The following is a 15,275-nucleotide window of genomic DNA, read 5'->3' as shown; positions in this document are numbered from 1 at the left end:
ATAGACAGCTAGATTGGTTATAGTTCATGGCTGCTGTGAACAGTGTTTTAGTCACTATAGTAGAATTGCTGTCTCTTTGATGTGAAAGTTTCATTTCCTTCTGATACATAGCCGGGAGTAAGAAAAGTATGTCATCTAATAGATCAATTTTTATCTTTTTTGAAGAATGACCATACTGTTCTCCATCACACCTGAATTAATTTGCATTTTCACCCACAGTATGTGAGAGTTATCTTTTCCCACATCATCATAAGCATTTGTTCTTTTTTTATCTTTTTGGGATAAGATGAGAATATTGTAGGTTTTTTGCTTCTTATCAGTTTATTAACTTGTTTATTAAAAATTTGTTTGTTTATTTGAATGACAGAGTTACAGAGAGAGAAGAAAATACAGAGATCTTTCATCGACTGGCTCACTCTGTGAAGAGTCACAGCAGCTGGGGCATGGCCAGACTGAAGTCAGGGGCTTCATCTAGGTCTTGCACATGAGAGGCAGGGGTCCAAGACCCTGGGCCATCTTCTGCTGCTTTCCCAAGTGCATTAGCAGGGAGCTCAATTGGAAGTGGAGTAGCCTAGACATAAACTGGCACTCACATGGGTTGCTGGCATGTGGCAGCTTAACCCACTGTGCCACAATTCCAGCCGTTCTCTTTATCAATTTAAATTCCTCAAAAAAGTCATTAATATTGGCATCTACATCATTTTCTTTTCATTGTTATCATTCAATTTAATGAAGTCTTGTTTGTATTTCAATTATTCCTCTCAAATTGCTCTTCCCAAGGTCATTAGATTACCATATTGCTTAAATGCAGCTTATGCTTTAAATTTTACTGAGTGCATGGACCAGTGAATGGAGGACCTCTGTCTGTCTCCCTGCCTGTCTCTGCCTCTGCCTCCCTGTGACTCTGCCTTTCAAATAAATGAGTAGATCCTTAAAAATAAAGCAAAATAAAATAAAAAAATTAAAAGCTTCCTTTGGTAGTATGGACATTTTGGTGATATCAATCCTTTCAATTTATTAATGGGGAATATTTTTCCTTTTGTGCATTTTCTTCTATTTAATGTTTTGTAATTTCCATGTAGAGTTCTTTCACTTTCTTGATTAAATTTATTCCAAGACAATAAAAGTGTTTTAGCTATTGTAAATTGTACTGACATGGTAAGTTCTTTATCAGCCATGAGATTTTCATGTGTTGATTTTATATCTTGCAACTTTACTAAACTCTTATGAGTTCCAATAGTCTTTTAGTGGGGTCTTTTGGTTTCCTATATATAGGATTATGTAATCTGCAGGCAGGGGTAATTGGACTTTCTCCATTCTAATTTGTATCCCTTTGATTTCTTTTTCTTGCATTATTGCTCTGTTTAAAACATTTAGAACTGTTTTTGAATACATGGCAAGAATGAGTAACTTTATTGAAAGTGTTTCCGACATTTTTTATTCAGTATGATACTGATTAAAGATTTATCATATATTGCCTTGAATGTGTTAAGAAATGTTCCTTTTATACCCAATTTGCTTAAGGGTTTTATAATGAAAGCATATTGTATTTTATCAAGTGCTTTCTATGCATCAATTGAGATCATCATGTGGTTTTTATTCAGTTGATTAATGTGACATATTACATTTATTGATTTGCTTATATTGAATTATTTCTGCATACCAGGGATACATCCCTCTTGGTCCATGTGAATCATTTTTCTAATGTATTATTAAATTCCATTAACTAGTCTTTTGATGAGGATTTTCATTCTATAATTCTCTTTCTTTGTCGTATATATTTTTTCTGGTTTATGAATTAAGGTGATGCTGGCCTAATAGAAGGTATTTGGGAGGATTCCCTCCCTTCCAACAATTTTGAATAGCTGAAGAAGATTTGGAATTAGTGCTTCTTTAAAAGTCTGGTAGAATTCAACAGTGAAGCCGTCTGGTCCTGGGCTTTCCTTTGTTGGGAAGGTCTTTATTACTGATTCAATCTGTCTTGTATTTTGGTTTGTTTCAGTTTTCTATGTGTCTTCATAACCCAAATTTGGTTTGTGTCCAGGAATCTTGATTCCTTTTAGGTTTTCCATTTTGTTAGCCATCTCATCAGATGCTCACAGTCTATACTGCACTGGTAATCTGAGTTTTGGGTACTCCACTTCCAAACCAGTTTCGTGCTAATATCCCTGGGAAACAGGGGATGATGTCTCAAATTCCTTAGTTCCTGTCACCTAATTGTTCTGTCATCAAAGTGGAGGACTTGAGAGCATGGTCCAGCCACAGCTGTTGCAGACATTTAGAGAGTGAACCAGAAGTTGGAAGATCTCTCTGCTCTCTCTCTCTCCCTCTCTCTTTCTCATTGTGTGTGTGTGTATGTCTCTCTCCCTTTTTTAAAAATCATTTTAAAAATATTTACTTATTTATTTGGAAGTCAAGAGTTCCAGAGAGAAGGAGAGACCAAGATCTTCCATCAACTGATTCTCTCCTGAGTTGGCTACAATGGCCAATGTGTGGCCAGGCTGAAGCTAGGAGATTTTTCTGGGTCTCCCATGTGGGTGGCAGGAACCCAAGTACTTAGGCCATCTTCCTTTTCTCAGCCCATTGGCAAGGAGCTGGTTTAAAAGTGGAATAGCTGGGACTTGAACTAGCACCTATACAGGATGCCAACTTAATGAGGGGCAGCTTTGCCCATTGTGCCACCACACCAGATCCCCTCTGCCTTTCAAATAAGTCAATCTTTAAAAAAGAATAAAAAAGATGTAAAGTAGTAAAAGTCATCATGATTGAGCATTGGGGAATCCATTGAAATGATCTACTTTTTAAAAGATTATTTATGCATTTGAAAGTGTCATAGAGTGAGAGAGGGAGAGATTGATCTTCTGATTTGTTCACTCCCCAGATGGCTGCAATGATTGTGGCTAGACTAGACTGATATCAAAAGCCTGGAGCTTCTTCCAGGTGTCTCACATGAGTGCAGGAGCCCAAGCATTTGGAACATCCTGTGGTTACTTTCCCAGACACATTAGCAGGGAGCTGGATCAGTTTGGAGCATTAATTTCTGTGATACTGCCCTTGCAGTTCAAGTATACAAAACCCACCTGGCACAATGTCCCATTTATGGGTAGGCCCAGTATAACAGTTTCCAACTCTCCAAGGTTTGGGCTAGATGGCCCAAATGAACTGTAAGATATTAGCCTTGTTTGTTCTTCACAATGTGTCAAATAGTGTCATTCAAGGAGGATGTTATCAATGTGATTTATGCTTGTATTCCCATTGAAAAAAATGTGTTTGCTGGCAAAATCAATGAGGTGCCCATGTATATCCTAGAAGTATCCTTTCAAAGTGAAGGCAGAGACTGAGGGGCTTTTGGAAAAGCTTTGAATAAAAGTCTCCACACTTGTAATAGTTGAGACACATCATTTATCTAATGAGAGACATCAGATACATTGGTATTAGATATAAGGTACAGTAGACATATGGGTGGCACATAGCATTAAGATTTTAGTAATCTAACATGAGGTGCTATTTATTTTTTTTTCCAGATTTAATAGATAAAATTGGGCTGCCACATAGGGAATAGTTGAAATAATCACCTTTTTGATAATTAAGTCTAGGGTAATAAATGTTAATGCTTGAAGACCTTGAGTTTTTTTATAGGGCCATCTTAATTATTTTAGTTTGTGATCTATGAATTCTTATTTTCTCTAGCCAAGTAACTTACAAATTTTCTGCAATGTTGCCTCTTAAGTAAATAAATAAATCTTTAAAAGAATTCTGTAAATATTTTAAAAAAAAGACTGACCCACCTCAATTTGTAGAATAAAGTCACTGAAAGGCAAATACCAGATTAGAGATGATACAGGAATTTGAACAGCACAATTATTACATTATACATAGAAAACTGACCAATAGCTGTGAGCCAAGAGTCAATGGCCTGTGACACTACCACTCAGATCCTCAAGAAGTTGATAATTTCAGCCCATTCTCATTTAGACAAGAAAAGGAGTAAAAGCAGGAGCTCCATGACATGATCATGTTTGTCTCTTTGCCTAGTTTGTGGAAGAATCCAAATTAAAAAAATAAATGAATAAATAAAGTTTTGTTAAATATACACAAATAATTGGATGGAGTGATGAATCGATAAATTTCAGTAACTGGGTATAGAATTACCAAGTAGTTCAATTTTAAATATTCACAAACATTTCAGATGGCACTCACTCTGTTTTCCAGCCATATTAATCCACTTAATGTATTAGAATATTTTTCCTCATTGTGAAGTGAGATCCATTGATGGACCAAAATTAATTTAGTAGGTAAGGTCAAGCATCATTTTAAAGGATTAAAATCCTTTTTTTCAGGAATATTAATACATATGAATGTATTATGTATATTATGTACATATGTATGTACATAATATCATGTATTATGTACATTAAATACATATGTATGTACATAATATTATGTATTATGTTAAAAAGAGTCCCTGGAGTTTTTTTTTTCTAAATATTTGTATGAAAGGCTCTGGAACCACAATTTAAATAATAAATTTCACAATTTCCAAAAATTATTTCCACATTTGAATTTTGCCAGTTATTGTATGTTGCTTTGAAATGTATATCTGTCAAACCAAGAATTAATGAGGAATTCGAGTATTATGTGGGTATCTCATGTGGTTAGACAAGTTCTGATGTATACTCTCTGTGTCACAGGAGGCTGATTACCCAGTAAATATATGGGTCATCCTCACTGCTTCCTAATGGAGGTCTGCATTGCTTTATGGGAAATGTAGCCTCATCTGCCCATGATGTTGGGAGGACAGAACCATGGAAACTCTCCTCTGTCTTCCTTCTTAGTGTGTGCCGTTCCAACCACTACCACCATCCCCATAGAATTCCTGGTGCTGGGCTTCCCTCCTATTACTCAAGAACTGTGTGGGTGATTTCTGTGTCTGTGAATGTCAGTGTGGAGGTATAAGGGAACTTGGGGAGCAATACAGGTGCCTGTCTCTTGCTGGCATAAGTGACAGTCATGGATCTGAGGTGTTAGAATCTGTCATTCAGATCCACCATAAAGATCTTGGCTGGTCCAGGAAGAGACACCAGTGGTAAATCCTCAGTTCCAGAGCTGGAGAAAGAGTGAATAAGGTTGGGCTTTCAAGGATTGTTTTTTTGTCAAATGATGCAGTGTGACTCCAGGTGTACAGAAGGTACAAACAATCTGTCTCAGCCTAGATGGCCACAGGATCGAGATGGGTTTTCAGACCATTTTAGCTGAAATGTGTATGGGGTGACTGAATGTAGATTGTACCCCTGTCACTGTTTACCCATCTGTAAGATGAAGTGTATTAGTAGTACTAGGGAAATGTCCCCACATTTCTTGAGAAACCATTGTGAGATATGTGCAGGCCGACTTACACTATGTGACAGTTGCATTTGTGGGGCTTATGGTATATCTTCTCCAAATGAATTTTCTAGTTTCCTGCACTGTGTAGACTGAGCAGCACTACTCATTTGAGGTTATGGAAGGTTATACAACACCTAGTTTCTAGCAACATGGACATTTGGGTCCTGGCTGACAGTCCCATTTCCTTTGGAAGTGAGTAGCTTTTATGATACTTGAAGAAGGGAACTCCAGGAATAAGAATCATTTCTGACAGAATATCACTTGATGCTCTCTGAGACAATACCTTACTACTTCAGAGCACAGCAAAACATCACTGAAATGCAAAGATCCTAGATTGCATGATCCTAGCAGTTATTAATCATACTGACCAGAATGAATACGATTTAGTTGATATTACCTTACCTCATCCATAAGTTATGGAAGACTGGTGATATTGGCAGTTCTGGACCAGCCTTCAAAAAAAAGTTGTGTATGGATTAGAAAGAAGGCAAGGGCATAGCAGATGTTTCTTAAATGGTCTTGAGGGTGTGGCCTGGGGTGGAGGGACAACCCCTCATGTCTGAGAGTCACTGTCTACATTGCTTTCTACCACATGCCCATTACTTCATTCTGCTATCATGTTTTTCAGAAATGGGGGTCTGTGAAACCTAGTCTGCCATACACTTGGTATCTAGAGCCATGCTGCTGCCCTCTATATTCTAGGAATTCATCCTGGTAGCTCAAGGAATGTCTGTGAGGGTCTCTGCATGTAAAAAGATTAAATAAATTATATTTCAGGAGATAGATGGATTGAGTAGTGTCAGATGATTTGCAGATGCCTGGCATCCTAACTTTAGGATGGTGATTTCTATTTTGCTACACTTAATTTTAAAACACATTTATTGGGGCCGGCACTGTGCAATAGCGGGTAAAGCTGCCACCTGCAGTGCCAGTATCCCATATGGGCACTGGTTCAAGTCCCAGCTGCTCTACTTCTGATCCAGCTTTCTGACATGGCCTGTGAAAGCAGTGGAAGATGGCCCAACCCCTTGGGCCCCTTTGCCCATGTGGGAGACCTGGAAGAAGCTCCTGGCTCCTGGCTTTGGATGAGCACAGCTCCAGGCATTGCAGCCATTTGGGGAGTGAACCAACAGATGGAAGACTGTCTCTCTCTCTCTGCCTCTCCTTCTGTCTGTGTAATGCTGACTTTCAAATAAGCAAATCTTTAAAAAAAAACACATTGATTTTTCAGATTACTTTCAGAAACTCACCAGTTTCAAATAAGTATTGCTTTAGAAGACTGCCCTGAGCATGCCTTTCCTTTTGATCTTGATGTTACATATGGATTGTGCGACATCAAAAGCCATATCAAAATTTTCCCACTTCACTGTCAGTAATTTCTTCTTGAAAGTCTTGACCAATATTTAGTATTCATGCAGCTTCAGAAAATTACTGTGAGCTTTTTCCTATTTTCTGAATCATAAAACTACACTAACTCAGACTCCATGTGCTAATAAGTTTCCTAAAATATAACAAAAATATGACCACATATAAGCAGAAATGTGAAACATAAAGTTATGATCTCCAATGAATTCATTTGTGTGATTCCAGGGCTACTTTTTTTTTTGAAGATTTATTTATTTGAAAATCAGAGTTACACACAGAAGGAGAGGCAGAGAGAGAGGTCTTTCATCCGCTGGTTCACCCCAGATGGCCACAGTGGCTGGAACTGTCCCAATCAGGAACCAGGAGCCAGGAGCTTCTTCTGGATTTCCCATGTGGGTGCAGGGGCCCAAGGACATGGGCCATCTTCTACTGCATTCCCAGCCCATAGCAGAGAGTCAGGAGTTTAAGAAGTTGGTCTTTTGATTACAACTATAGAAGATCTTATAGTCCTAGAAACAGTAGACCAACTGGAAGACCTCACCCTACCAGAAGCCATTCCGACAATGATTGATCAAACTGCAGCTGGAATACCCAGTACAGTTCTGCTTACTACACTTCAAGAAAGATCTGAAAGCGGAAAAAGAACCATACAAGTGCAGTTCAAGCAATCAAAGGGTGGGTGGAAGGTGCTGCAGTATGAATACTGTACGGATATTTTGAGTCTGGTCTGAAAAGACAAAAGAATTATCAAAATCTACATGGAATAATTGAAGTCCCTTCAAGTTTGAAAGTAAGCATTTTAAGACAAATAAAAGGAAGTTCAACTTTGTACTTGTGGCAACTAATCCCTAAATATGAATAGGTTTATATTGATTCATGGGTAACAGGTCCCTAATAAATTATTTAAAACTAGGATGTCTGGATATCAAGGAAGACAGCCATAGTCTCTTACAGTGCCTCTATTGGTCTGTCTCAAACTGAATTGGGTGGGAAAAGGTGTGGTCCAATATACATTTTTTCTGGATTCTCCTTAAAATTCCTTTTTAGCCATTATTGGCAAACTTTGCCTTTGTTTATTCTGGTGCCAGTATTTTCTGCTTAATCATTTGCTTTGTTGGCATCTGAGTATATTTGCTTAAAAACCACATATAGTTGACTTCTTTAACCACTTTTTCCCACGTAGATTCCATATATACTTGACATCCAGTTTGAGAGGGCCCATCTCTTCTCACTTCTTTCCTAATCAGTATGTTCAGTGAATATTTATTGAGCACTTAAGACTGGGCAAAACATTGTACAAAGTAATTGGATAGAAAAATAGATAATTCCCATATTCAATAAATGTCTACTGAGCACATTCTAGTGTATCATTACAGATGGCCTCACTGTTTTGTTTGAGGTGTATTATTTGTGGCTATATTACACCATTCACATTTTAATGTAATTATAAAACCTGATATACTATCAAAGATAGGTAATTTTGTGGTTTATCTACCTTTCAAAAAGTATCTGCGGCTGGTGCCATGGCTTACTTGGCTAATCCTCTGCCTGCATGCCGGCATCCAATATGGGCACCGGGTTCTAGTCCGGGCTGCTCCTCTTCCAGTCCACCTCTCTGCTGTGGCTCAGGAAGGCAGTGGAGGATTTCCCAGGTGATTGGGTGCCTGCACCCACATGGGAGAACAGGAGGAAGCACCTGGCTCCTGGCTTCAGATCAGTGCAGCACCGGCCATAGCGGCCATTTGCGGGGTGAACCAATGAAAGGAAGACCTTTCTCTCTGTCTCCCTCTCACACTAACTCTACCTGTCAAATAAGTAAAAAGAAAAAAACTATCCAGTATTTCTTTGCACCCCATTCATAATGAAAAAGTGGTGTTTCAATCTGTAGTGCACTGATTTATTGTGCCATTGCTGTAATATACTAGAGTTATATTAAATTGTTAACTCTGCCTCATTAAATACGTTAGGAAATAATCCCACAAATAAGTATTTAACTTTGCATCAGATATAAAAGAGATTCTGGGTGATATAATTAGATTATTTTGAGGCAGACTTGAGCGCTGTTATCCCAACTGATTTAGTATGTTATGTAATGAGAATAAATTCACCAAATTATAATTTTTATTGATTTACATGTACATTTTATAGGGGCATGTTCTGTGTATAGTGAAAAAATAACTTTTATAGTCTCACAAAATGCTTTTGATTCCTTAGTTCCTTATTAGGATATGAATTTTTTGTTTAGCTATACATTGGTTCCATCATGAGTTTTGTCATATTTTGCCATGTTTTTATAACTTGCATGTAAAGTTATTAATCTTAAAATTTGGAGATGGAATTTAACTTACAAGAGTTTTGAAAATACAGGAGAATACACATTAACTTTAAGGGAGGTGTAACATGGAGGTATTTTTAATTCCTATTTTATTGTTTTTAAAGATTTATTTATTTTACTTGAAAGTCAGAGTTACACAGAGAGAGGAGAGGCAGAGAGAGAGAGAGAGAGAGAAAGATCTTCTACCCACTGATTCACTCCCCAATTGGCCACAATGGTTGGAGCTGTGCAGATCCAAAGCCAGAAGCCAGGAGCTTCTACCGGGTTTCCCACGTGGGTGCAGAGGCCCAGGGACTTTGGCCATCTTCTACTGCTTTCCCAGGCCATAGCAGAGAGCAGGATCAAAAGTGGAGCAGCCCGGACTTGAACCACTGCCCATATCGGATGCTGGGACTGCAGGTGGCAGCCTTACTTGCTATGCCACAGCTCCCACCCCAATCCCTATTATATATAAAAAAAAAAAAAAAAAAAAAAAAAAAAAAAAAAAAAACTTGTTAAACTTGCCGAGGATCAAAGAGCAGGTAGATCTGAGGTTAGAAGCCATTTTTCTCTTAGCTCACCTCTGTTGCTTGTTTTCATTTTTTGTTTTGAGTCAAATGGGAAAATGTTTTTATGACTTAGTTTTTGTGGAGAAAATAAAGTTGGTATAATGGAATCTAAAATTTCTAGCAAAAATGGCTAGATTCAATTAGAAAATGTATCTTGTTTTATGCCTTTACATAATAGCATTGTAGTGGTAGTTATTATGGGTAGGGATTCCTTGTATTTTCCAAAGTTAATATCTATATGGTTCACAGATATTTTGCCCTCTTCCTCCCTTCTCCATTTCCTTTTGAATTGAGGTTAAAACTTTCAAGGGGCACAAAAATTAAGTTACATTTTCAGTTGAGAATTGGTTCCAAAAATATTGGTGGGTACAACTATTGAGGGTTTTTGTTAATCTTTTCCTGGAAAATGTGTCATAAATACAATAATAACACTTGGTAACTCTAAAAAATAATTTTAAATGCAGTAACTCAGAAAAGGCCCATGTGGTTTTTGCTGCTATTGAATTTGCTTTAGGATATCTCCTGTGGTGGTTATGATTTGTGGACTGCTATTAATATTATTGAGCACTTAACATCAAGCCATATGCTTTTCAGACACTCCTGTTTAATCCCCAACACACTCCTGGGAAATGGGTACTATCCCCATTTTATAGATGGAAATTATCACTTATGGAATGCCTATCATGTGGATAGGCTTTTTTGCATAGCTTCATTTCTCACCTTCAATAATTTTTCTGGATGAGGAAAAGATTGAGTGTCATGGGTCAGAGACTCACTCCAGCCTGACTTCACACATTCTGTAAGGTTTTCATTGTATTTTGACCATGTTCCTGTTTACAAAGAGCCAATTACATTTTTAATTGGGGAGGCTGTATCTTGAGCAGTAGTCTAATGGCATTCAACCAGGACCATCACTGCTTCTAGGATCCCTAGGAGAGCTGTGAAATAAGCAATCTGCTTGTCTTCAACCATGGGCATCTACAGGATGCTGTTAGTCATTATGGGAAAGGTTCATTCTCTTGCATTTTTCTCCCCCTTTATTACTTCCTTTAACAGTGTTGTTTATCTTTATTATGATTCTCTGTATTTGTGACAGCTATCTTACCCTTGTGCTTAAGATGGGCTTTTTCTTTTTAATAAAAAGGTGAGGCATGTAAATTTCCTAACATAATTGACAGTAGTTTGTAAAGAAGTTAAGAGGTCTTTGTGTCCAGTTTTCAGATCATCTTTCTTCACACTAGAGAGTGAAATATTAAACTGATCCAGCAACCAAAAAAAAAAAATCGAGCGAGAGAGATTCAATATTGTCCTCCTTTCAGCCTGGGGTGCAATTCCCCTTGAAATACATGGCCCTTTGTGACCTGAAACCTATGTTTTCTTCCAGTTGGGGCATTTTTCACAGCCTGTAGGCCATAGGTTTGACTCCCTGCTGAGTGCTTCTGTGTGGCTGTCCAAATGCTCAACAAGTCTAAAATGAAAGCACATCCTTCCCTCTTCCTTCATACCCATCTGTAAGGTAAAACCACCAGTATTTGTTTTGTGACAGTTGATCTGTTGACCACAAGTGTTCTATTACAGGTGATGATAACGTCTGAAGATCTGGCTGTTTACTTTACCTGGGAGGAATGTCAGAACATGAACAAAGCTCAGAAAATCCTGTACAGGGATGTGATGCTGGAGACCTACAGCAGCCTGCTCTTCTTGGGTGAGTGGCACCCATCACATGTCTAATGAACACATTGTCTTGCTATTTGAAAAATAAGTGAAGACTTTATAAAGTTTAATGATGTGCAGTTAGAGAATTTGTGTCCATGAATAATCCTAAGGTTGTATCATCTAGGAAAGGATCCAAATTGGAACATTTGTTGCATAGCTCCTGAAATAAGCTGTTTTCCTTTAAATAACCCAAGATAGTGATTTCACAAAGTCTTACATTGTTTGCATTGATAGGACACTGCATTACCAAACCCGATTTGATCTTTAAGTTGGAGCAAGGAGCAGAGCCATGGATGGTGAGTGAATTCTTAAATCAGAACCTTCCAGGTCAGTAGGTACTTAATGGTGAGGGAGGCCAAGGCAGAAAGATTGCAACAGATGTTCACTGATGCTCTTTCCATGACTTTTTCCCAAGTGTTACTCCTGATGATATCTGGCTTTGTGCATCAGACAAGGGATTCTAGAGTATCTAGGGATGCCATTTGATCTCTAAATCTCTGTGTTCTTGATAAAGACGTTCTTTGATTAAAAAAAGAAAAGTTGCAATCCTTTTCTGATGTTACTAAGGCTTTTTTCTAGGTTAGATACATTCCCCAAATTCTCTATATTTAATACCTTTTCCTTCATGCATTTATTCTTTTCTTCATTTCTTGTTAGTTGGGCAAGTTAGAAAAACTTCTTTCAGATGAGTTACCACTCATGGTTTTGGCCAGGCACAGAACTTGCTATTTTAAGAAACTCATGACTGAACAAATAAATCTGATCTCTGTCTCTCTCTCTCTCTCTCTCTCTCTGTCTCTCTCTTTTCTCTTTCTCTGTGCCTTTCAAATAAAATAAGAAAAAAGTAGGTTGTTAAAAACATTTGAGGAGAGAGCCTGTGGTTGGCAACCTTCTGTTTCATTCTCTCTGTGTGTCTCATTCTCCATCTCTCTGACTCTCAAGTATGTAAATAAATAAGGGAATGCTAAGAGATGGTCAGAAGTAAGCCTCTGTGCTGTGACATCAGAAGTCCTGAAGTAAGCAGGAACTTGTATAGAAACAGAAAAATAAGTGATCCTAAACTCAACAAGAAAGTCTTGAGATTCTGAATCCCAAGGTCAAGTAACCTCATGGTTTTATGTTGATTGTCTCAAATATGTAGTTTGAAGTATGAATTCTGTCTCAAAGAAAAAAGATAAGAAAGGAATAGGAAATTAAGATTTCTTTGAATATAACAGACAGCTGATCAAAAGCCTCCAGAAACACAAATTATCACATATGAGTGTTAATAGTAAAACCTGAGGGGAGATAACCAAGACTAGTGATTTCAGAATGAGCAAGAAAATATTTTTCAAAGAAGGCAAACACATTCTGGGTTGCAAAAATAAATTGTTTCAGCTGTTAGAGAGTGTATTCCCGAGGTGGTATATTGCAATGTTTCTGTACCTGTTGTAGTTCTGAGAAGCTGAAGATGTTAGATTTCCTTAGGAATATGGGGAAGCTATCATAGAGTGCAGATAAAAGCAGAGTTTCTCATTTGAAAAATCTACAAATGTTCCCCTGGGAAGCCTGATCATGAGAAAACTATAGATTCAAATCTTGGTCTTACATGTGATACTGTTTAGAGTACAGACACATTTCACTCTTCTTCACCTGCAAGAAAATGATCCAGTAAAGCATTCCCATATTTATGTTTGAAATATCAGAGAGCACACACATTAACTTTTTAATAAAAATTAACTAAAGAAGAAGGAAAGGGAAAAAAGTATTTCTTAGGCAATGGGGGAATATATTTACTAAATATTTATCCATTCTTTAAAATCTTATAGTTGTCTCATCATTGTTAAGGGTAGAATAACAATGAGAAGAGAAAGATCATTTATTTGCTCACTTTTCCAATGTCTGCAACTGTTAGGTCTGACTAGTCTGAAGCCAAAAGGCTGGAACTTCATCTAGTCTAACCTGATTTATCACAGGTCCCAAGCCCATGAATCATTATTTGCTGCCTTCTCATTTATATATGCAAGAGCTTTAATGGAATCAGAATAGCCAGGCTCAAACTGGCACTATTTTGAGATACAGGCACCCTAAGCAGTGAATTAACAAATCTAACCAGGAAAGCCATTCTGCCATACTTGAATAAAATTCAAGTAGTAAACGATTGAACAGAGAAATTTATTGGTAAAACCTAATATATCAATGTCTTAAGGGAAAAAACAAACATATAATGAGCATAAATGTCTTCTACTGATTATGTTAAAATCTTCATTTCCCTTACATCAGTATTCCAGAAGAAAGTAATTATATGTGATTCAGTGATTTTTTTTTGTCTCATTTCAGTTGCCATGAAGAGTGATGACATTATTAGGACCAACCAGGAAATTTGAGAAAAAAATTTTAAGCAGAATGTTATTACAAATAATAAGACATCAACTCCCAAAAGAGTTGCATTAAATAAAAGACTTAATTTAAATTCAAGTCATGTTTCAAAACTGATTAACAAAAAAGAAATTATTCATCAATGAAACCTGAGAAATGCAATGTGTGTCACAATGTGTATCCCAATGGTGGGGCTGATGAGCTGCAAGCTGGAGAGAAACTTGATGCCGCTAAGATACCTGGGAACTCTGCCCAGTGCTGTGAGCCTCTTAGTGAGTATCACAAGATTCAGACTGTGAAGCCTTCATTTGCACATAGTGGACAAGGGAAAGACTTCAAAAGGAAGAAGATATTCTTTAGATTTGGAACGGTCCATATGGGAGACCCCTGTAATAAGTCAACTGTCACTGTTGGAAAGACAACTCAAATAGAAAAAACTCTTCATAAAAATGCTAACCTCAGTAAGCATCAACAAATCAACACAGGAGAGAAACTCTATGAAGATATGGGATATGTGGAACCTCTTCTTTACAAATCAGATCTTTTAATAAATCAGAGACAACATATACAGAAAAAACCCTATGCATGTAAGCCTCGTGGAAAATCCTTCAGGTCTAAGTCCTGCCATACCATCATTCACAGTACTTCCTTACAGGAAAACTCGCAAGAGTGTAATGAATGTGGAAAAGCCATATACCCGAAGGTAGATGATATTAGACATCAGGAAATACATACAGAGGACAAACCTAATGAATGTAAAGACTGTGGGAAAGCCTTTGGCAAGAAGTCACATCTTTTTTTTTTTACCTTTTATTTAATGAATATAAATTTCCAAAGTACGATTTATGGATTACAATGGCTTCCCCCACATACCGTCCCTCCCACCCACTACCCTCCCCTTTCACACTCCCTCTCCCCTTCCATTCACATCAAGATTCATTTTCGATTATCTTAATATACAGAAGATCAGCTTAGTATACATTAAGTAAGGATTTCAACAGTTTGCTCCCACACAGAAACATAAAGTGAAAAATAATAGATGATTTTTTTTTAATGATGATGAAATCAGATCAGACCTATTGTCATGTTTAATCCCAGTGAGAGTCAAGTTGGGAGTTGATAATTTCTTCTTTTTTTTTTTTCCAGAGGATCAGTTTAGTATGCATTAAGTAAAGATTTCAACAGTTTGCACCCCCATAGAAACACAAAGTGAAATATATTGTTTGAGTACTCGTTATAGCATTAAATCTCAATACACAGCACATTAAGGACAGAGATCCTACATGAGGAGTAAGTGCACAGTGACTCCTGTTGTTGACTTTACCAATTGACACTCCTGTCTATGGCATCAGTAATCTCCCTATGCTCCAGTCATGAGTTTCCAAGGCTATGGAAGCCCCCTGAGTTCTCCGATTCCTATCTTGTTTAGACAAGGTCATAGTCAAAGTGAAAGTTCCCTCCTCCCTTCAGAGAAAGGTACCTCCTTCTTTGAAGACCTGTTCTTTCCACTGGGATCTCACTCACAGAGATCTTTTGCCAGAGTGTCTTGGCTTTCCATGCCTGAAATA

The 15,275-nt window shown here is 37.5% G+C and overlaps 1 protein-coding gene across 3 annotated transcripts in view; it reads left to right on the top strand.

The window, feature by feature from the left end:
* LOC138844810 (zinc finger protein 809) overlaps positions 1-14,502 on the top strand; it is a 34,695-nt gene extending 20,193 nt beyond the window's left edge. The window contains exons 2-4 of one of the 3 annotated variants that reach the window (XR_016217692.1): positions 11,212-11,338; positions 11,584-11,645; positions 13,669-14,500. Coding sequence is in view for 1 of the 3 variants with exons in the window: in XM_070054858.2 (XP_069910959.2) it covers positions 11,212-11,338; positions 11,584-11,684 (228 nt within the window). In the remaining 2 variants the exon portion in view is untranslated. Of the gene's footprint in view, positions 1-11,211; positions 11,339-11,583; positions 11,700-13,668 lie in introns of those variants that run through there. The other 2 variants (XR_016217693.1, XM_070054858.2) reach the window with 2 other exon arrangements.
* The last annotated feature ends 773 nt before the right edge of the window (positions 14,503-15,275 follow it).

The sequence above is a fragment of the Oryctolagus cuniculus genome, chromosome 12 (genome assembly GCF_051225735.1).
Source record: "Oryctolagus cuniculus isolate XC-2025 breed Fujian yellow rabbit chromosome 12, ASM5122573v1, whole genome shotgun sequence".
NCBI lineage: Eukaryota > Metazoa > Chordata > Mammalia > Lagomorpha > Leporidae > Oryctolagus > Oryctolagus cuniculus.
This window is presented reverse-complemented; position numbering and strand designations above follow the sequence as displayed.